General features: G+C 44.5%; 1 protein-coding gene across 1 annotated transcript in view; it reads left to right on the top strand.

Annotated features, from left to right (window-relative positions):
* The window catches only part of LOC123763412 (uncharacterized), a 605,113-nt gene that overhangs the window by 244,393 nt on the left and 336,720 nt on the right, over nt 1–24,000 (top strand). The window contains exon 2 of the mRNA XM_069303202.1: nt 638–724. Coding sequence (XP_069159303.1) covers nt 638–724 — 87 coding nt within the window. The remainder of the gene's footprint in view (nt 1–637; nt 725–24,000) is intronic.

Genomic DNA, 24,000 nt, shown 5'->3' on the forward strand with positions numbered 1-24,000 from the left:
ATTAAATATGACCGAAAAAGTAAGATTAATAATTCTAACCCGAATTTTCTCAATCTTTCGTACATTACGCTTCACTGTTGGAGGTAAATCAAAAATCACTTCTCCAAAATTCATTTTTATTTCTAGTCTCATTTTTATTTTTATTTCTATTTCCACATTGCCAGTATTTATATATAAATATATAAATACTGTTTCATTTAGATTATTTATAGTATATCCCAGTAGAGACTATCAGTCACATTATACGGCTACAGATATAATGACCAGAACACATCAGAAAGAGACGAAACGTCGACGTTTCTGACCTGATGATGATGGTCTTGGACGGGCCGAAACGTTATCGTGTCTGATATGTAGTTTGGTGTTCATTATATCCAGTTATTTTATTTTCATGTAATTGACTGGCATGGATAGAGTCGTTAGTGAATGTATATCCTTGTAGTATTCCTTGGGAAGACTGTGTATGGCACATGTATGGATTGATTGATGAAGATTAAGCCACACAAGAGGTGGCACGGGCATGAATAACCCGTAAGGCATGTATGGGGTCAAATATTATTATGATGTAGGGGCTTAGGGATGGTTGGGGGTCCCACATTGCCAGGTTGTGGTGAGGTCAGGTCATATTTTATTGCAGGAGGAGGCGGGTGGTGGTCAGGGTGTGGGCGGTCGGCCTCCGCCTCCCCCATTTGGTCCACCAGGGTCTCCGCTTTTCCCGCTCAAGGTTCGTAACTCTCAGTTTTCACCCTTTTTGCACCAGTCCTTCCCTGATGCGGTGGCGAGTTTTAGGTCTACCTTTTAAGGGGGGTAGAAATAGCCTAAGCTACTCTATCCCTTTGAGATGTATTTATTGCTTATCTCAATAAACATACTTGAACTTGAATTGAACTCTACCTTTTAAGACTCTTAAAGACTTTTAAGACTCTCTTTAGGTCTTAACTCTTAAGACTCCCTTTTACATGTACTCACCTAGTTGTGTTTGCGGGGGTTGAGCTCAGGCTCTTTGGTCCCGCCTCTCAACCGTCAATCAACAGGTGTACAGATTCCTGAACCTATTGGGCTCTATCATATCTACACTTGAAACTGTGTATGGAGTCAGCCTCCACCACATCACTGCCTAATGCATTCCATGTGCGTGTATATGCGTGCGTGTGTTCATCCGTTGGCGTGTTCTCCTGTTACACTTGGGCTAGTCGGTAGAGCGACGGTCTCGCTTCATGCAGGTCGGCGTTCAATCCCCGATCGTCCAAGTGGTTGGGCACCATTCCTTGCCCACCAGTCCTATCCAAAATCCTTATCCTGATCCCCTTCCCAGTGCTATATAGTCGTAATGGCTTGGCACTTTCCCTTTAATTCCCTCCCCCTCTCCTGTAACAGTGTTTGCGAGGATTGAGCTTCAGCTCTAGGGTCCCACCTCATTACTTTACTACCATTGCCCTCAGAGTTCTTGTCCATATCTCTCTGGCTCATTTCAGAACATTGTACACAACACCGGTGGCTGAGCGGACAGAACACTGGTCGCGTGATCCTGTGGTCCCGGGTTCGATCCCGGGCGCCGGCGAGAAACAATGGGCAGAGTTTCTTTCACCCTGATGCCTCTGTTACCTAGCAGTAAATAGGTACCTGGGAGTTAGTCAGCTGTCACGGACTGCTTCCTGGGGGTAGAGGCCTGGTCGGGGACCGGGCCGCGGGGACACTAAAGCCCCGAAATCATCTCAAGATAACCTCAAGATAACACCTTGAGGAAGGGTGTATGTTTATACAAAAATTAGGTTTTTATTTCACTTAAGAACATGAGAATAAAGGAAACTGTGGAGGCATATATATATATATATATATATATATATATATATATATATATATATATATATATATATATATATATATATATATATATATGTCGTACCTAGTAGCCAGAATGGACTTCTCAGCCTACTATGCAAGGCCCAATTTGCCTAATAAGCCAAGTTTTCACGAATTAATTATTTTTCGACTACCTAACCTACCTAACCTAACCTAACTTTTTCGGCTTCCTAACCTAACCTATAAAGATAGGTTAGGTTAGGTAGGGTTGGTTAGGTTCGGTCATATATCTACGTTAATTTTAACTCCAATAAAATTTTTTTTACCTCATACATAATGAAATGGGAAGCTTTATCATTTCATAAGAAAAAAATTAGAGGAAATATATTAATTCAGGAAAACTTGGCTTATTAGGCAAATCGGGCCCTGCATAGTAGGCCGAGAAGTCCATTCTGGCTACTAGGTACGACATATATATATATATATATATATATATATATATATATATATATATATATATATATATATATATAATACACACACACACACACACACACACATTTTATGATTCATATATAAATAAAATTGTAAATATCGTTACAAAATAGAACTAAGGTTACCTACCTTGCCATGATTTCGGGGCTCAACGTCCTCGCGGCCCGGTCCAGGTTTATATATTTATATATATAACTAAAAATTATATATATATATAAATTGGATAATTTAAATTCAGGGTAGACCTGGGTAAATACAGGTTTGGGAACAGTTCTTGATATATGGAACAAATTCCTTGTAATTATATAATTCTTTCTTTTCTATATTTATCCATGTTTTGGTTATTTCAATAATATCTATTTTTTTGTGCAGACGAACATTTAAATCGCTTATTTTATTTCTTAGACTATTTGTGTAATATACCATAAGGATAGTGCTATTTTGAGGCCCTTCTCCATCTCTCAAATTGATAGTTTGACAAAAGTGATATGTCTCCTTTCTTTAACATTGGTAACATATTAGCAAATCGTCTCAATTTCAATTCCACGACTCCGGTACTCTGCCCGACTAATGATTTCCTGAATAAGCAAGACAAGGGCACACACAGTTCATCTTTACATTCTTTAAGCACCCTGGCAAACACCTCTTCCGGACCTGGGTACTGGTTTGGCTTAATTTTTCTGTATAATAACGTCCTCCCTAGTAACTAGTCAACCAGTCCTCTTCACAACACTATAGAATTGTTTGGCTGTCAGCATAAAGTTAAGTTCTTTACTAAACACAGAGATAAAGCATTTATTTAAAATATTACTCATTTGTAATGAGTAATTATCTTAAAATCTGACCCCTAAGATCTTGGATCCATTTCTTGACTGATGAAAGTTGGAGTGAAGAGCACTCTCAAGATTACTTACTAAAAGACTTAGTAATTGAGTTACATGGCTGTAGTTCCTGAAATATTAACATTGATTTTATTAACTGTTGAACAGAGACACGTTCCAGTCCTTGTGTGGTAACCCAATGAACAGATGGTGGCAGCTCTACCTCTTCTCTACCTCTGTCTACTCTAATTCTTACTTTAACTCTTTGTATTCATTATACTCATCTCTCCTCTACCCGTTCTGTCCCTCTAAGTCTACCCTTCATCCCTTTTTCTATCTATCCTTTACACACTCCCTTTCACTCTCCTCTACTCCCTCTCATTGCTTCTTCTCCCTCTCACTTCTCCTCCCTCTCACTTCTCCCTCTATGTTGTTCATCATCATCCCTCACCCTTTTCATTTATCGATTCGTTACACCCATGGCCAGGTTCACATTGTGTTCCAAGACCAACCCACCTCCCATGCCCAATCTATTCTTTCCAAGTATAAAAACTTGATATGGTATCGACTCGATACCTCAAGACCCGTTGTGGGTTCAGTTGAATCCCAAGTTACATTGCTTATAGCGTATTGTGGTTCAGTGGTTTGAGGTGTGTGCGTGGGAGTGTACCCCCTGGTGCAGGTTCGAATCCTCTGCATGGCTCAAATAGATTATCTCATTGATAGACGACGTTAATGTGATTTCTTTGTGCCTTTACCTACTTAATTTTTTTTCCGGCACTGATAACGGGTTTGCCAGTAACGGGTTTGTTCCCATTTCCAGCCATGATATCATTCACATTGTTAATGATGCAACACTACCGAAATGACACCATTGTAACATTTGCCACATCAAGTACTGCTGTTATTGTACCACTTTGGTACCACTGTAATGGTATCTGTATCATTACAGATATGATGCCATAAATATCATGAATATGATATATAAAATATAAGTATGATAGCGACCTCTAAAGCATAGGCATATCAATATCATTACAGACACACCTGCGCTTTAGAAAATACTGATTTAGAACTTATAATCACTACCAATAATTTAGATTACTGCTAGAATCCACTCCATAAGTAAAGTATCTTTGCACGCTCTCTAAGTCAGCAATTTCTCGTCTATGCACGCAATTTCTAGGTCAGCAGGAGAAGAGGCAGCTGTTGTATGAAACCAGGATACATCAAGCATTCCCCTAGGAACACTGGGATGAATTTTTGGATCTGCAAAACGATTCCGCAGTATGTGACCTATTTTCATAGTGCTGTCACTCATTTGTAGTGACGACGTAAGCAACCTATCCTCTTAAAAAGAACGTCGCTTTTGGCCGTTTACCCATATGGCCGAATATGGACGTAATTTGAAAATGAAAATAAATTTGGGATTTTTTTTTCAACAACAGTAAGTTAAGGGTCCTCTGATAGGTTAGGTGGGCAGGAAATTCTCATAAAGTTTCAAAACGGTATGAAAAACGTTGATGGAAAGTTGCCTCTTCTAAGCTTGCCGAGTAAGCCAGACGACTCAAACAGAAAACGGAACAGTACGTCACTTTTGTGAGGCGATTTCATTTCAAATTACGTCCAAATTTGGCCATAGTGCCGCGCATACCAGCCAAAAGTGACGTTATTTTTTAAGAGGACGGGTTGGTCTACATGTGTAGAGTGCTGTCCATCGGTTATATCCTAATGTCGCCAGGCTTGCCCTCAGAGCTCTGCTTTCACTTGCCTCCACCTATCTCTGTGAGGCGGGATTTTCAACGGTTTTCACACTAAAACAAAACCCTCAACATCCTGTTCTTTGTCTATCTTGGGTTATCTTGAGATGATTTCGGGGCTTAGCGTCCCCGCGGCCCGGTCCTCGACTAGGCCTCCTTTTTGGTTACACACACACACCCCAGGAAGCAGCCCGTGGCAGCTGTCTAACTCCCAGGTACCTGCTAGGTGAACAGGAGTATCAGCGTGAAAGAAACTCTACCCATTTGTTTCAGCCTCCCCCGGGGATCGAACCCGGAACCTCAGGACTGCGAATCCCGAGCGCTGTCCACTCAGCTGTCAGGCCCGTTGGGTGACATAAGATTGGCTCTGGCAAATAGAATTATATATATATATATATATATATATATATATATATATATATATATATATATATATATATATATATATATATATATATATATATATAACTGAAAACTCAAACCCCAGAAGTGACTCGAATCCATACTGCCAGGAGCAACGCAACTGGTATGTACAGGACACCTTAATCTACTTCAACCATAACGACCGGACAAAAACTGATGGTAGCCGAGGCTATTTGTCCATCAGCCCGCCGGCACTCGGATGGTAATCTTGGGCATAGTATTTGATCAAATCACCTCATTCTTTGGGGCACACCTGAGGAACACATATGCGAACAAGCCTGAATGATCCCCAGGACTATATGCAATTGAAAACTCACACCCCACTTGGGGTGAGAGTTTTCAGTTGCATATAGTTGCAACTGCAATGTTTTCAGTTGCATATAGTCCTGGGGATCATTCAGGCTTGTTCGCATATGTGTTCCTCAGGTGTGCCCCAAAGAATGAGGTGATTTGATCAAATACTATGCCCAAGATTACCATCCGAGTGCCGGCGGGCTGATGGACAAATAGCCTCGGCTACCATCAGTTTTTGTCCGGTCGTTATGGTTGAAGTAGATTAAGGTGTCCTGTACATACCAGTTGCGTTGCTCCTGGCAATATGGATTCGAGTCACTTCTGGGGTTTGAGTTTTCAGTTATATATATATATATATATATATATATATATATATATATATATATATATATATATATATATATATATATATAAATGCACAGACTACCCTATTCCAGTAGCTGAAGTTTATAACTTTTTAGACACTCAACCCACCAGGGGACTCGAACACTGGCCAACAAGGTGGCAGTTGCACGCTGTATCCACTACACCATACTTCAAAGCCATAAAGAAGTTGGTGGGTTGAGTGTCTAAAAAGTTATATATATATAATATAATCTGTGCTGTGCTCTAGATCAGGGGCCAGATTCACGAAAGCACTTACGCAAACACTTACGAACCTGTCCATCTTTTCTCAATCTTTGGCGGCTCTGTTTCCAATTATTAAACAGTTAATGAGCTCCGAAGCACCACCCTGGAAACACAAACCGAAACTGTCTCTATTTTCCGCTTGTTACAACTTGTAATAAAGTTGTTACATCTTGGCTTAACGTGTTTATGACGTATTAGAATGTTGTTACAACTTGCTATATTGGTTGTTATAACTGGTTAGGAAGTGTTAAAATTTGTTCGAACGTTTTAGCAACGTCGTAGTTTCGGTGTGTGTTTGGCGGGCAGGAGGCTGTTTATAACAATAACAACAGTTGTATGGGAAGTTTTCATGCTCGTAAACAATTTAATAAATGTAACCAAAGCCGTCAAAGATTGAGGAAAGATGTACACATTCGTAAGTGCTTGCGTAAGTGCTTTCGTGAATCTGGCCCCAGGAGTCTCCAAACGTTTCAGTACAAACGCCACATCGTATATTTTACTCATTTTGTTTGCGGGCCTAAAAAAAATGTTTTTTTTTATAAGAATGAATAAATTTTATTTGATTTTTTTCATAATAAAACGTCGCATTTTGGCATATACTCCCCCTTAGGCCAGAAACCGCCGTACTAGAAAATGGCAGCGGCTCTCGAAATTGACACACTGCCCCGTTTTCTGTTTTGGGTCCTCTGGTAGGTCATGATAAGGGCACTTTAGTACGACAATTTCCTGATGTTGGGAAGCCCTGTTGACCAGACCACACACTAGAAGGTGAAGGGACGACGACGTTTCGGTCGGTCCTGGACCATTCTCAAGTCGATTGTCCTAGGAGGCCGGGCTGAGTGAGCGCGATATGACTCGGAACAAAAGAGAAATTCGACAATGACCAAGGAGGAAGCCGTCACACTGGGAGATGATATATTATGCCGCCAATCCTCCTGTTTAGAGAGTACTTATAGTAATCATGTGGACCATAGTACATATATATTGACGTAATGGATAGTTAGAAAGTAGCATTTAGTACTATAGCATTTGGACACACCGGAAGGATTTGTATTTGTTGCTAATGAAACCTAACCATCCTAGGCCTATTATATGCTATCTGAGGCCCAATATAGTGCATATATGCACTATATTAGGCCTAGGAATATTTAAGTTAGGTTTTAGCTTTGTTTTTCCCCAAGACTCTATCAAGGGAATAGTACCAAATTCTACTGTCTAATTGTCTATTACGCCAATATATGTACGACGGTCCACAGTTAAAAAAGTACTATACAAACCTGAGGTGCTTCCGGGGCTTAGCGTCCCCGCGGCCCGGTCGTCGAACAGGGCCTCTTGTTTGCTGGACTGGTCAACCAGGCTGTTGGACGCGGCTGCTCTCAGCCTGACGTAGGAATCACAGCCTGGATGATCAGGTATGGATCATACCATATCACACACGTATGGTGTTGAAATAATGAGTGTCAAACCTTAGCAGTTCCTGAACCCATTATGTGCCTCTGTAACCCCCCTTACCATCACCGCCCACGGGACGGGTATGGGGTACATAATAAATAAATGAATAGTCCTTAGCAAATGATTTATATCATAGCATAGATTTATTCCTCCAAGGACTAGATTTATTCCTCCAAGGAGTGCCGGACCAACCGGGCTGTGGTGGGTATGTGGGCCTGCGGGCCGCTCCAAGCAACAGCCTGGTGGACCAAACTCTCACAAGTCAAGCCTGGCCTCGGGCCGGGCTTGGGGAGTAGAACAAATCCCAGAACCCCATCAACCAGGTATCATATTTTATATGTATATATTTTGAGTTTCTGCGGCCGGATAAAATGTTTAAGCAGGTCGGATATGGCCCACAAGGCCGTTGTTTGGGAACCCTTGCTCTAGATTTCTATCTAGATAAATACTGTAGATAGATCTATATAAATCTATGTATAGATTTCAAAAATTGTAATCGGTCAAGATAGATTGTATATTTTGTTTTCTTTATTAAATAACATGCAATTTAAAGATCATATTTACATCAATTTACAAGGGAAAATATTACATTTACATTTCATCACCGAGCATGAGCCGTAAACCCCAAATGATCTTGATCCTGTTTGCGAGAACTTCACTATTGTCTACTGAGGGTTGTTAATGTGCAACACTGTTCCTGCCTGGAGAGCACTAGTGTCTTAATTGTATCATCGGTGGTCTCTTGTTATCTTTGTTATCCAGACTGTCATTTTTCTTAACGTTATAAATGCTACTTTATCGTGTTCTTCAAAAATAGTCTTTTGACATTCCTCCCAAACCTTCTATATTCCTGGTTGATACCTGGTTGATGGGGTTCTGGGAGTTGTTCTACTCCCCAAGCCCGGCCCGAGGCCAGGCTTGACTTGTGAGAGTTTGGTCCACCAGGCTGTTGCTTGGAGCGGCCCGCAGGCCCACATACCCACCACAGCCCGGTTGGTCCGGCACTCCTTGGAGGAAACAATCAAGTTTTTTCTTGAAAATGTCTGTTCAGTGTTGTGGTTTGAGTGCATTTGATGTGGTTTCCGTTTTGATAGTTTCGTTTTTTCGTAGCAGGAGCTGGAACTTGTCCACATTAAATATGTTGTTGTTATTGTTATATATGGAGTCGGTCGGCCGAGCGGACAGCACGCTGGACTTGTGATCCTGGGTTCGATCCCAGGCGCCGGCGAGAAACAATGGGCAGAGTTTCTTTCACCCTATGCCCTAGGGTGAAAGGTGGTTGTTACCTAGCAGTAAAATAGGTACCTGGGTGTTAGTCAGCTGTCACGGGCTGCTTCCTGGGGGTGGAGGCCTGGTCGAGGACCGGGCCGCGGGGACACTAAAAAGCCCCGAAATCATCTCAAGATAACCTCAAGATTGTCTGTAGTCCATTGAAAGACCTGATTTTTAATCAGCTTGGAGGTTTACTGTGTCCTTTATATTGTCTAATTACAAAAATCGTTGTCATTTACAAGAGTGTTTATGCTACTGTAGTTTGTGTTTCCTGAGAGAGCGTATCAGAATGCTGTTTGACAATTTAGTTCTTAGGAAGCTAGTCCAGCCTTCTCTTTCTTGTAATTTAGTTCTTAGGAAGCTAGTCCAGCCTTCTCATTCTTGTAATTTAGTTCTTAGGAAGCTAGTCCAGCCTTCTCATTCTTGTAATTTAGTTCTTAGGAAGCTAGTCCAGCCTTCTCTTTCTTGTAATTTAGTTCTTAGGAAGCTAGTCCAGCCTTCTCTTTCTTGTAATTTAGTTCTTAGGAAGCTAGTCCAGCCTTCTCTTTCTTGTAACTTGGTCATAGAACTCGATTTGTTTGGCAACCCTTAAAATCCATACTACCAATCCATCACAAAGTTTATCCACTTTATTATTCTCATTCTGATAAATTTATCCAGCACTGGACTAAAATAATCATTCATGTTTTCCCTTCTTTTTGGAACGTTGCCAACCTCATTTGCTATTTTCAGAATTTCCAGATCTCTAGTCAAGAGTGTTTTGTTTCAAGTTTTGGTAATCGGGTATTAAGTATACCTCTTCTGCAACTTTAACAGCTAAGGTTGTGAGGGGTGGTGAGCTGGGGTTGTGTATTTACTGTTTGTGACGGCAGAATCGAGCTATTAGCTCTTGGACCCCACCTTTCTAACCAATCTATTTTTCCTCTATGTTTGCCACATATATTTCTCTCTAAAATACACATACACACACGAGGTTGGCTAACATCAGAACTGCCTTCAGGAACCTGTGTAAGGAATCATTCAGAATCTTGTATACCACATATGTAAGACCAATCCTGGAGTATGCGGCCCCAGCATGGAGCCCGTACCTTGTCAAGCACAATGCGAATTTTGAAAAAGTTCAGAGATATGCCACTAGGCTAGTCCCAGAACTAAGAGGCATGAGTTATGAAGAAAGGCTGCGAAAAATGCACCTCACGTCACTAGAAGACAGAAGAGTAAGGGGAGACATGATCATTACCTACAAAATTCTCAGAGGAATTAACAGGATAGATAAAAATAAACTCTTTAAGACGGGTGGTACGCGAACAAGGGGACACAGATGGAAACTGAATACCCAAATGAGCCACAGGAACGTTAGAAAGAACTTTTTCAGTGTCAGAGTAGTTAACAGGTGGAATGCATTCGGCAGTGATGTGGTGGAGGCTGACTCCATACACAGTTTCAAATGAAGACATGATAGAGCGCAGTAAGCTCAGGAATCTGTACATCAGTTAATTAGACAGTTGAGAGGCGGGACCAAAGAGCCAGAGCTCAATCCCCGCAAGTACAATTAGGTGAATACAATTAGGTGAGTACATGTGTACATGAACCTGAACACCTGTTGATTAATGGTTGAAAGGCTGGACCTAGGAAACGAAGCTCAATCCCAGCAAGCACAACTAGGTTAGTACATATCCCCAGGAAGCAGCCCGTAGCAGCTGTCTAACTCCCAGGTACCTATTTACTGCTAGGTGAGGCGCTCAGGGTGGAAGAAATTCTGCCCATTTGTTTCTGCCTCGGCCTGGAATCCAAACCCGGCTCTTAGGACTACGACCCCCGAGCGCTGTCTACTCAGCCGGGAGGCCCTTTGTGTGTGGATGGGTTGGGTTGTGTGGGTTGGGTTGTGTGGGGTTGGGTTGTGTGGATGGGTTGGTAGGTTGTGTGGAGTGGCGGGGTGAGGTAATGTTTTGACTCCAGTATTTTTGGCTCGCCCACCCTGCCATCCTTGTGTGCCTCGCCTTCCTCACACTCTGAGAGAGAGAGAGAGAGAGAGAGAGAGAGAGAGAGAGAGAGAGAGAGAGAGAGAGAGAGAGAGAGAGAGAGAGAGAGAGAGAGAGACTGAGAGCGAGTCTGAGTGTGACTCTCGAATTCACAGTCAATGAAACAACAGACAAGGATGGTAATTCAAAAGGAGAGAACGACAATAATTCAGAGACTAACCGAGATACCAGCAGAAACCAAGGCAGAATGTATGCAGTTAAGAGGACAAATCTGCCTGATTTGAAGAGGGAAGGTGCCATAGGCACAACCAGAGAACACTGTATAAACATCAGAGGTCCGCGGTTGTTCAACGTCCTCCCAGCGAGCATAAGAAATATTGCTGGAACAACCATGGACATTTTCAAGAGGAAACTAGATAGTTTTCTCTCCAAGGAGTGCCGGGCCAACCGGGCTGTGGTGGGTATGTGGGCCTGCGGGCCGCTCCAAGCAACAGCCTGTTGGACCAAACTCTCACAAGTCAAGCCTGGCCTCGGGCCGGGCTTAGGGAGTAGAACAACTCCCAGAACCCCATCAACCAGGTATTAACCAGGTATCCGTCGATTTCCTGAGAGGGCTATGCCGTCGAGAGGTAAAAGGAGATTTGGTAGAAGTGTACAGGCTGGGGTCATATACTGTACTGTATCACGAGAAAACTAGACAACTGAAGCTGATATTTACGAGTGAAGCATCTCCAAGAATCCTAATGATCAAGTGGGGTAGATCACGTCCACTTGAGAGGGGGTAGAGCTACACAGAGCCGAAGGAATTGGCTCCCAGGCCCGACACGGAACACAAATCCATAACCTTCCCCAGATCAAGCGTACCAGAACTCGGTAGCACTAATATCCATCTCCCATCATTCGCAACCCATCAACCATCAGTTACCGTTGAGGGGATTTCTTTGGAGGTGGGAAGCAACTTCAAGGACTGTATGGTGAGAGTCATTTTATTGGATGGTGATAGACGATCATTGGTGTAATGGTTAAGGTTCCCTGTACGTCAGGGGATGATCCTGTGCGGCATGGGTTCGAATCCTGGTCGGGTCAAAAAAGAGAGTTCTTAGTGATTATGGCTTGCGCATTCATGCAGCCTTTGTGTGTATGTATATATATATATAATATACTGTATATATATATATATATATATATATATATATATATATATATATATATATATATATATATATATATATATATATATATATATATTTCTAATTTTTGTTCTTATGAAATGATAGATATTCATTTAATTTTGTATGAGCTATTTTTTTTTTAATTTGAGTTAAAACTAACGTAGATATATAACCTAACCTAACCTATCTTAACCTAACCTAACCTAACCTATCTTAATCTAACCTAACCTAACATAACTAAATCAATAATTTATGTGCTTAATATAATATAATAATAATACTTATAATAAACCAATAGGAAACAATTTATTGAAAATAAAGAAAATCACTCGGCTTATTAGGCAAATCGGGCCTTGCATAGTAGGCCAAGAACTGCATTCTGGCTACTAGGTACAACACACACACACACAAACACACACACACACACACACACACACACATACACACACACACACACACACACACACACACACACACACACACACACACATACACACACACACACACACACACACACACACACACACACTAATATAATATTGTGTCGTGATCTGGAATAGAGTAGTACTATCCTGCCAGGTGTTGCGCCAATCTCACATTAATAAAAAAGAATAAAGATTAATTAAAATAAAACTGTTGAGTCCTTTCCGGTGTATCAATTGCGGGCAAAAAACGAGAGAATAAAAACTTTAAACATTAAATATAATAATTTTACACAAAATAATAAGTAAAAATTAATGAAAACGAAACCCCTTAATCACTTAGCTAAAACACAATCAAAAGAATAATATACACATGCTAATTTACGTTAATAAGAAAGGTGAAGGTAATACTTTATACAGAGTGCTATGAGCGTCTACCGTCCAGACCATTTGGTCACCACTTGGTCCGGGAGACATCTCCCGTCACGCAGGGTGCAGTTGCGCCTCCACAGATCTCCAGTATCATCTTTTGATACTGGTAATGGCTCGAAAGGGCCACCACTTACGGGCTATTCATGCCCGTGCCACCTCTTGGGTGGCTTAATCTTCATCAATCAATCAGTCTACCGTCACTCGGGGGCGAGGAGTGAGGCGGAGGCCCTGAGCACTAGAAGATCTGCTGTACTGGACGCTGCTGTTGTTTTTAGATTCAGCTACTTAGAACACAAGTTCCAAAGTAGCACGGGCTATGGTGAGCCCGTAGTGGAGCCCGAGTCTTTATGAGGCAGCATAATGACCCTTATGGTGGTTTGTTGGTGGCGTCTGGATTACCGGCGAGACTGCAGGTTCGCGGCTCCCGTGGAAGGTAGGGAGGAGGTGTGTCTAGACAATATGTTTTGACACGAATTGATTTTGTTTCTTGATGTTGGAACATACAGATATTGATGACCAGACCACACACTAGAATGTGAAGGGACGACGACGTTTCGGTCCGTCCTGGACCATTATCAAGTTGATTGTGTCACAAGCGACTTGAGAATGGTCCAAGACGGACCAAAACGTCGTCTCTTCACCTTCTAATGTGTGGTCTGGTCAACATACTTTAGCCACGTTATTGTGACTCATCGCCTGCATACAGATATTGCAGTCGAAAGGAACAGGCAGAATCTACAGCTATGCAGAAGATAAGCATAACAATATATATATTGGGTTCAGTTCCTCATCTCACTGTGTGCCTCTTGAACCCTTTGCACCACCCCCCACAGGATGGGTATGGGGTGCATAGTAAATAACTAAAAAAAAAAGTGAATCAGACGTTGAATGAATAGTAAGGAAAGTACTGGGTTGGTATCATGGCGGCCCTGTGGCCTGCCAACACAGACAGCCTCGTGGACCCAATAGGAGTACCAAATCTCCACAAAGAGCTCCAGCATTCCACCATAATTCAGAGCAACACAAGCATTGTAAGTTTGACTCGGCCTGTTATCAGACCATTATGTGACCCTGAGGAGTGGCTGTTATCGTGGCGGGTGTCAGATATCACTGGCGTTATGCTTTAAAGATAAGTTATCAGGAGGGTGGCGAGGAGGTGCCACACCTCCCCTATCAGGAGCGACGATGTATTCACAGCGAGCCAGGATCCCCGACTCACAATCGGGGGATCCCGGGTTGGATTCCCGGGCGGAGCATAAATGGTTGGGCACGTTTCCTTTCATCTACAGTATATATATACCTGTTCACCTGTCGGTAAAAAAGTACTCTGAAGCTAGGCAACTGTTGTTGGGGGGGGGTCAACAAGGTCAACTAATGACCTTGCTCCCTGAACAAGGTCATTAGTTCGACCTGAGAGGGACCTCGATACAAGCCCAAAATGTGTATTCACCTAGTTGTACTTGCAGGGGTTGAACTCAGCTCTTTCGGTCCGCCTCTCAACTGTCAATCAATCAACCGTTACTATCGTAAGATGCCCACAGGATACTTGGGTCTGGCCACTCTGTAGAAATAAAGAAGCAGGAACGAATGCACATACCAGATGGACAGTTTAATATAAATTTATTGAATTAGTTTCAGTATCAAAATCCTAGTCTATCTTCCCTGTCAAGGCAATAGAATGATCAACACGTGTGATGTTAGAACATAAGGGACCAGTACTCACTCCAGATACAGCAAGGATGAAGCTTCCGTGTAGACACCAGATCGTCAGTCTTCTGCCCCACCACTTGGGCTGAACGGTAGAGCGACGGTCTCGCTTCATGCAGGTCGGTGTTCAATCCCCGACCGTCCAAGTGGTTGGCCACCATTCCTCCCTCCCCTATCATATCCTAAATCCTTATCCTGACTCCTTTCCAGTGCTATATAATCGTAATGGCTTGACGTTTTCTCCTGATAGTTCCCTTCCCTCCCCCTGTGATGCCCAACACTACACCCCAGACTCCTGTCTGGGGTGCTCCTGTCTGGGGTGCTCCTGTCTGGGGTGCTCCTGTCTGGGGTGTTCCTGTCTGGGGTGTTCCTGTCTGGGGTGTTCCTGTCTGGGGTGTTCCTGTCTAGGGTGTTCCTGTCTGAGGTGTTCCTCTCTGGGGTGCTCCTGTCTGGGGTGTTCCTCTCTTGGGTGTTCCTGTCTGGGGTGTTCCTGTCTGGGGTGTGACACAGCAGACTCCAGATGACACATACTCTGACTCTTGTAACCAGATGATTGATTGATAAAGATTATGCCACCTTTTGGGTGGCACGGGCATGAATAGCCCGTAACTTGTAAGCAGCTGCTGCTGTTCTTATTTCAGATTCAGCTACTCTGAACAAAAGTTCCAAGTAGCACGGGCTATGGTGAGCCCAGGGGGGTAGAAATAGCCTAAGCTACTCTATCCCTTTGAGATGTATTTATTGCTTATCTCAATAAACATACTTGAACTTGAAATGGTGAGCCCGCAATGTACTTACCTGGCACAGGAGCGGTGCTGTGGCGGTGTAACCAGCTTGGTCTCCTGCTTTTATATCCCTCAATCCCTACTGGGTCCGTTGAACTAAAGGTCTTTAATCTTGTAACTTCTTGGAAAAAGGGACTAGCCTGCCAACCTTTGAAACTACACGAGGTGAGGCTTGTGTGACCTTACCTCATCTCCCTGGCAAAGTCTGGTAGGTCAGAGGTACCCTACTACAAGTCTGGTAGGTCAGAGGTACCCTACTACAAGTCTGGTAGGTCAGAGGTACCCTATTACAAGTCTGGTAGGTCAGAGGTACCCTACTACAAGTCTGGTAGGTCAGAGGTACCCTACTACAAGTCTGGTAGGTCAGAGGTACCCTACCACAAGTCTGGTAGGTCAGAGGTACCCTACTACAAGTCTGGTAGGTCAGAGGTACCCTACTACAAGTCTGGTAGGTCAGAGATACCCTACTACAAGTCTGGTAGGTCAGAGGTACCCTACTACAAGTCTGGTAGGTCAGAGGTACCCTACTACAAGTCTGGTAGGTCAGAGATACCCTACCACAAGTCTGGTATGTCAGAGATACCCTACCACAAGTCTGGTAGGTCAGAGGTACCCTACCACAAGTCTCCACCCACATAACGTCAACCACTGTTACATGCTCTAATTAACTCACCCGTGTGATGCTGTCAAACATTTCTTCGGGCACACAACAGTTCTGGAAGGTGGTACATTTCCCGCACTATTGTTTGGGTCGAATATCCATGTCCAGGAATGTTTCGTTGTGGCCATATGCAAAGAGCTGGACTCCTTTTTTATTATTATTATTTTCTCTCTCTCTCTCTCTCTCTCTCTCTCTCTCTCTCTCTCTCTCTCTCTCTCTCTCTCTCTCTCTCTCTCTCTCTCTCTCTCTCTCTCTCTCTCTCTTTCTTTCTCTCTCTCTCTCTTTCTTTCTCTCTTTCTCTCTCTCTCTCTCTCTCTCTCTCTCTCTCTCTCTCTCTCTCTCTCTCTCTCTCTCTCTCTCTCATTTTTTATTTCTTTCTTTTTCTTTTGCAAAGGTTACCTTGAGGTGTTTTCGGGGCTTAGCGTCCCCGCGGCCCGGTCGTCGACCAGGCCTCCTCGTTGCTGGACTGGTTAACCAGGCTTTTGGACGCGGCTGCTCGCAGCCTGATGACGTATGAGTCACAGCCTGGTTGATCAGGTATCCTTTGGAGGTGTTTATCAGGTTCTCTCTTGAACACTGTGTCTGACGCGGCTGCGAACAGCCGCGTCAAACAGCCTGATTGCCCAGTTCAGCAACGAGGATGCCTGGTCGACGACCGGGCCGCGGGGACGCTAAGCCCCGGAAACACCTCAAGGTAAGGAAAGGATGGTATAGAATCGTTCCTCTCAATGTTTGCTGATGATGCAAAGATTATGAGGAGGATTAAGACAGAGGAAGACAGCATGAGACTAAAAGATGACCTAGACCACCCGAATGAATGGTCCAACAAATGGCTACTAAAGTTCATCCCGAGTAAATGTAAGGTAACGAAACTAGGCAGTGGAAACAAGAGGCCAGACACAAGATACCGAATGGGAGAATTCCTTCATGAAACGGACAGAAAGAATGATCTAGGAATTATCACACCAACCCTGTCTCATGAAGCCCACATAACAAGAATAACATCGGCGGCGTATGCGAGGCTGGAAAACATCAGAACAGCGTTCAGGAACCTGTGTAAGGAATCGTTCAGAACCTTGTATAACATATGTAAGACCAATCCTGGAGTATGCGGCCCCAGCATGGAGCCCGTAATTTGGCAAGCATAAGAAGCTGGCAAAAGTTCAGAGGTATGCCACTAGACTAGTCCCAGAACTAAGAGGCATGAGTTACGAGGAAAGGCTGCGAGAAATGCACCTCACGACTCTGGAAGACAGAAGAGTAAGGGGAGACATGATCACTACCTATAAAATTCTCAGAGGAATTGATAAGGTAGATAAGGTTAAATTGTTTAACACGAGGGGTACGCGAACAAGGGGACACAGGTGGTAACTGAGTACCCAAATGAGCCACAGAGACGTTAGAAAGAACTTTTTCCCTGTCAGTAGTTAACAAATGGAATGCATTAGGAAGTGACGTGGTGGAGGCTGACTCCATACACAGTTTCAAGTGTAGATATGATAGAGCCCAATAGGCTCAGGAATCTGTACACCAGTTGATTGACAGTTGAGAGGCGGGACCAATGAGCCAGAGCTCAACCCCTGCAAGCACAACTAGGTGAGTACAGTCTGGTGGACGTTTTGTACAGCCCATAAATATAGGTTTCGGATCTGAACAAATCACAGCAATTCAAACGATTTGTATTCAGCGATGGTAGCTGCGTTGGGTTGGGTGTCATTGTAAATGTGGATGGCTTGCCTGTTAGATCAGCCTCAGGGATGGGTTATCATGAAGTTATCTTGAGATGATTTCGGGGCTTACTGTCCCCGCGGCCCGGTCCTCGACCAGGCCTCCACCCCCAGGAAGCAGCCCGTGACAGCTGACTGGGTACCAGGTACCTAGACTGACTGGGTACTAACTCCCAGCACTGGGAGTTGGCTCATACTGGGAGTTAGGTAAATAGGTACCTGGGAGTTAAACAAGGCTGCTTCCTGGGGGTGTGTGTAACAAAAACGAGGCCTGGTCGAGGACCGGGCCGCAGGGACGCTAAGCCCCGAAATCATCTCAAGATAACCTCAAGATAGCCTCAAGATAGCCTCAAGATACGCTCGTTAACAGTCGCGAATTCGTACGTACTTAGCTCTTAGTAGAAAGTAATTTTTACAATAAATGAGCTAAAAAAAACAAAAAAAAAGTCCTAGGTCTAGTATAGCACATATATGTACTATATTAGGCCTCAGATATCGTGTATTAGGCCTAGGAAGGTTGTTAGGTTAGTTTAGTTTGACAAAGCAACACAAGTCAAAAATAATTTTCGGTTTGTCCAACTCAGTAGTTCAGATTTCTACTTTTTAATTTCGCTGTACGTCGGTATATATGTACTATGGTCGTCATCGTTACTATATGTACTACCAACACAGGAGGATGGGCTGATGACATACATATGAGGTACAAGCGAACGTTGTGGAGGAGTGTGAGGTAGTGGTTGATGATGGGTTGAGTTGCACTCAACTCACTCACACAACTATTGCAAGTTGTTGATAGGGAGAGCCTTAGTTTTTGCCACTATAAATGAAGGACATTGTGTGAATGTAATGTAATACCTGGTTGATACCTGGTTGATGGGGTTCTGGGAGTTCTTCTACTCCCCAAGCCCGGCCCGAGGCCAGGCGAGAGTTTGCTTCACTAGGCTGTTGCTTGGAGCGGCCCGCAGGCCCACATATCCATCACAGCCCGGTTGGTCCGGCACTCCTTGAAGGAAACAATCTAATTTCCTCTTGAAGATGTCCACGGTTGGACATGATCGCCACCACAGTTTGAGCAGGTGAGTATATCTGACACAGTCCTGTGTGTAATGGGGACCACAGCATTTCCCACATATAATGTCTTTGGTGCAGCCTTTCCAGGTATGGTTAAAACCTTTACGTCTGAAGCACTGAGTGGGACGTGGCACGTACACCTCTAGTTTATGGAGGAAGCTGTTAGTCCAAACCCGATCATGGGGAAAGTAGTCGAGAAAAGCAAGCAGGGCAGCGCCTGTATCACTCGGAGCCGGTCGGGAGCGGATAGCACGCTGGACTTGTGATCCTGTGGTCCTGGGTTCGATCCCAGGCGCCGGCGAGAAACACTGGGCAGAGTTTCTTTCACCCTATGCCCCTGTTACCTAGCAGTAAATAGGTACCTGGGTGTTAGTCAGCTGTCACGGGCTGGTTCCTGGGGGTGGAGGCCTGGCCGAGGACCGGGCCGCGGGGACACTAAAAAAAGCCCCGATATCATCTCAAGATAACCTCAAGATAACCATCAAGGGCAGCGCCTGTATCACTCAGTTTTCCGTTTTTCTATCCATTAATTTTTTGACTCCAAAGATTGGTATGTCATCAGCCTGAAGTTGTGCCTTCATGTCGTCTGCACTAATGTCTACAACATGTTGGATTACATATTTCGCTAACTACAAACTACAAACTTCAGACGATACAAACCATCTAGTGTCTTGTAGCATCTGATTTCGTACCCACAGATGTCAGTAAAGTCTGAAAGCTCTAGGTCCTCGCTGTGTCTGTGGTCTACCGCGATTAAGTTCCTTTGTCTATAAGGTCTGATATCGTGCACTTTGATCTTAAATATCTTGGTAATGGCATGATATAGGATACATTGTGCCCTGCTATCCCCCCAAAACTCCGATCTTCGACGTATCGTCATCAAAGACAATGATGAACGTTTGCAAACCAGGAGAACTCGTCCTACTTTGGTTAACCGGAGGATGTTGATACCGCGTGGGGCCGGGATGGTCTCTGTTTACCTCTGAATGCTGGCAGCGTTTCGGCTCCAATCTGTTCGCCTTACTGTAATGTTTACTATCCTGGAAAGCTCCCTCTGGATCCTCCTCTAAAACCCGGGTGACCAGCTTGATCTAAATGTGTGTGCCATGTAACAGTGGCTTCTTAAACCCCTCAAAGGTATCGTGAATGTTTGTAGGAGAGACGCTGTGCGTACCTCAAGCCGTCGCCGGAAACTCTTTACTGTGGGAGGGATGCGAGTCACTGTGGGAGGGAGGGATGGGAGCCTGCAACGCCCATAGTGCACAGTTACCTGGCGCAGGAGCGAGGCTCTTAAGTCCACTACGGGCTCACTATAGCCCGTGCTACTTGGAGCTTTTTGTTCCAAGAACCTGAATCTAAAACAACAACAGTGACCTAGTTACTGTTACTACGCCTCGTGGGGGGGGGACACCCCCCCCCCCCCGCCTTCCTCTTTCTCGTAAAATTCCCATTTTGTTTACAGTTCATTAGTGTTGGGGGCTTGGATTCGTATTTATTTTGCGCGCGGGGTGTTGAGGGGCGCGCGGAGGGCGCACTTGGGTCCAACTTCTGGCAAGTTTGGCCCTCAATGTATCCAGAAGTTTCCAGAGACGAATTTGATGGTGCCAGACGAGAGGGGAAAAGTTTTGATGTGAAGAGGTTGTGGGCAGGGAGCGGGCTCTATTGGCAGGATGGTGACGAAGGCACGAGAGGGGGGACACACACACCGTCCTGGGATGACACGAGGGGACAGGGAGAGGGGAGGCCACGACACAGGGCGCATGGACAGGAGGAAATACGAACAAGTGAGGAGTCACAATAACGTGGCTGAAGTATGTTGACCAGACCACACACTAGAAGGTGAAGGGACGACGACCTTTCGGTCCGTCCTGGACCATTCTCAAGTCGATTGTGACCATCTACAATCGACTTGAGAATGGTCCAGGACGGACCGAAACGTCGTCGTCCCTTCACCTTCTTGTGTGTGGTCTGGTCAAAATATGAAAAACTTGCCCTCAATACATTCCCGGGTGCTGTGTTCCTGTGTTGTACCAGAGGACACTCACAGGTTTACACCAGTAGTTCAGGACCAAGTAAGGTAAACCAACCATTTTTTTTTGTACTTTAAAAATACAGCAGAAACGAGTTGTTGAGAGAGACCACGACGCCCTAACAGTAGGAACGGCGCCTCAACCAGAGACCTCCTCCTATCCCCCCTCTCCCATTCTATCCCCCCCTCCTCTCCCACCTCTCCCCCCCTCCTCCTATCCGTCACCTCCATGAAGACCATCCTCACAATGTAAGCCACCCCCTTCCCCCCCAGACACCTGACTGAGGGTAAAAACAACACCTCAATAACTGATATTTTGTTTTGTCTGTCTGACAACAGAAAGAGTTATAATTTTCGCGTTCCTCACGCGATAGAGTTCCGATAACAGCCCGCAGGGATACAATCAGTTTCTTGTTTTTTTCTGGAATTGTGACGTTGATGGAGGGAAAAAGGGAGATATGGGATGACGGATCCGGAGACTGGTGACGCGGCCTCCACTGTTGATACAACTGTTGGCTTGATGATTGTCTGTCTTTATTATTGACTAAAGCTTTTTGGCACTTTTTTTTCTATTAATCGTAGGAGAGATGATTAATAGAAAAAATCTCTCTCTCTCTCTCTCTCTCTCTCTCTCTCTCTCTCTCTCCTCTCTCTCTCTCTCTCTCTCTCTCTCTCTCTCTCTCTCTCTCTCTCTCTCTCTCTTTCTCTCTCTCTCTCTCTCTCTTTCTCTCTCTCTCTCTTTCTCTTTCTCTTTCTCTCTCTTTCTCTCTTTCTCTCTCTATTTCTCTCTCTCTATTTCTCTCTCTATTTCTCTCTCTCTATTTCTCTCTCTCTATTTCTCTCTATTTCTCTCTCTCTATTTCTCTCTCTCTATTTCTCTCTCTCTATTTCTCTCTCTATTTCTCTCTCTCTATTTCTCTCTCTCTCTCTCTTTCTCTCTCTCTCTTTCTTTCTTTCTTCCCTCCCCTCCCTCCCTCCCTCCCTTCTTTCTTCCCTCCCTTCTTTCTCCCTCCCTCCCTCCCTCCCTCCCTCCCTCCCTCCCTTCTCCCTCCCTCCCTCCCTCCCTCCCTTTTTCTTTTCTTTTTTCTTCTTCCCTCCCCAACTCTCCCTCTCCCTTCTCATTTCTCTTCGAAACTCATGACGGGTTCATTAGCAGTCTCATTTTTGTTCCTAATGAAACTGCAAGCTAAGAGCCGTTGTCCTGTATCAGCTCATCTGAGGCCTGACCCCCTAGGAACACGGCTATTTAGTAATTCCATTTAAATAGTCCTAAGCTTTATTTAATACCAAGTTACATCACGTCTCTTACAAGATGACGCCGGGACGAACTGTTAGCTAGTCCGGTTGGCTGGGTTTAACATACATCTAGGTGTTCAATTCCGAGTCATACTAGGAATGAATGATCGCTGTTGGAGTGATGGTTTTGAGAAAGGCATAGCTATTATGAGACTTTATGGCTGCGTTAAATCAACACAAGATAACCGCAAGGTAAGGCTGAGCGCCTTGTGTTATACTTGTCAACTTCTAGTTTTCCACAAAGTTTGTTCACGTGTGGAATCACGAGAATGTGTTTGTTCACGAAGTTGGGCCATATTCTTGAGAATGTTGGTCTTGTATAAGACAGTAAGGCTGCCAACCTCTCCTCAATGTTGTAGGCTCAAAATGTAATGATTCAACCAGTCTTCCTAATTGAGCGTCGAATTTTGACGCATACTCTTGTGCAAGGCAAAATATCGTCGTACTACAAAATGGTTGCGGCTCGCACAATTGACACACACTCCCGTTTTCTGTTTTGGGTCCTCTGGTAGGGTATGATAGGGGGTTATATTGAGTTGATTTCGGGGCTTTTAGTGTCCCCGCGGCCCGGTCCTTGACCAGGCCTCCACCCCCAGGAAGCAGCCTGTGACAGCTGACTAACACCCAGGTACCTATTTACTGCTAGGTAACAGGGGCATTCAGGGTGAAAGAAACTTTGCTGATTTGTTTCTGCCTCGTGCGGGAATCGAACCCGCGCCACAGAATTACGAGTCCTGCGCGCTATCCACCAGGCTACGAGGCCCCGAGGGGGGGGGGGACTTTTTTATGAGAGCTTCATGACGTTGGGAAACTCTAGGAGGACCGGCTCATTGATTAGTAAAACCAAAAGTGGTCAGGAGTAGAGACAAGTCTTCCCGCACGGCTCAGTGTGTTGGCCACAGTTTATATAAATAATAGTGAGCAGACTGCCAGTGAAATAACTATGCACTCCCGAGGAGCGAAATGTGTCTTAGGGCTGAACGTTTCTTGGGTGTGTTGCTTGCGTGGTTCAGCACGTGGCTCTTCATGATCACTGAAGAGTTAGATGTCTCAAAGATGTGAGGTTCATCTGTATTCATGAAGATTCAGTGTCATGTAGACTAGTTATGGTCATTCCCGGTGCTTTCTTGGATAGAAATGTGCGGTGACATTAGTCTCGCAAGGAAGAACTTGTTGCAAGGATTTTTTGTTATAAATTAAGTTCGAGGTACTACATTTCATCCCACCCCCCCAGCCCGTTCCTCACCCCCCCCCCCGGGCCTGTCCCTCACCCCCCCCCCCCCCCCGGGCCGGTCCCTCACCCCCTCTCCCCGGCCCGTCCCTAACCCCCCCTCCCCGGCCCGTCCATCACCCCCCCCCCCGGCCCGTCCCTCACCCCAGAACCCGCAGAGGAAGCCATTCAACCTCGTTTTATGAAGCAATTAATTAACCCTCCCGCAGGAACAGTACATATATATGACTTTTTCTTCCTTTTCAGTCAAATAAAAGAACGCCACGATTCCGTTTTTGTTCATTTGTGAACGAAACACTGTGCAACAGGCCGGAGAAGCCGCCGTGAACAACGAAAAATATGAAAATCTGTGAGAAATAAGAACACTGAGTGTTGACTCTAAACACAAAACAAAAGTGTGTGGAAAAGGTACAATTTGAACCAATTAGCGGCATGTAAATTTTAAAGCTGAGAAAGAGAGAGAGTTGAATGGTACTGACGCACGGGTTGAGTCGTGGCAACAGCGTCTTTGCCAATCTCCTTCCACGGAGAGTTG

Source organism: Procambarus clarkii, chromosome 49, assembly GCF_040958095.1.
Source record: "Procambarus clarkii isolate CNS0578487 chromosome 49, FALCON_Pclarkii_2.0, whole genome shotgun sequence".
In the NCBI taxonomy this organism is placed as follows: Eukaryota; Metazoa; Arthropoda; class Malacostraca; order Decapoda; family Cambaridae; genus Procambarus; species Procambarus clarkii.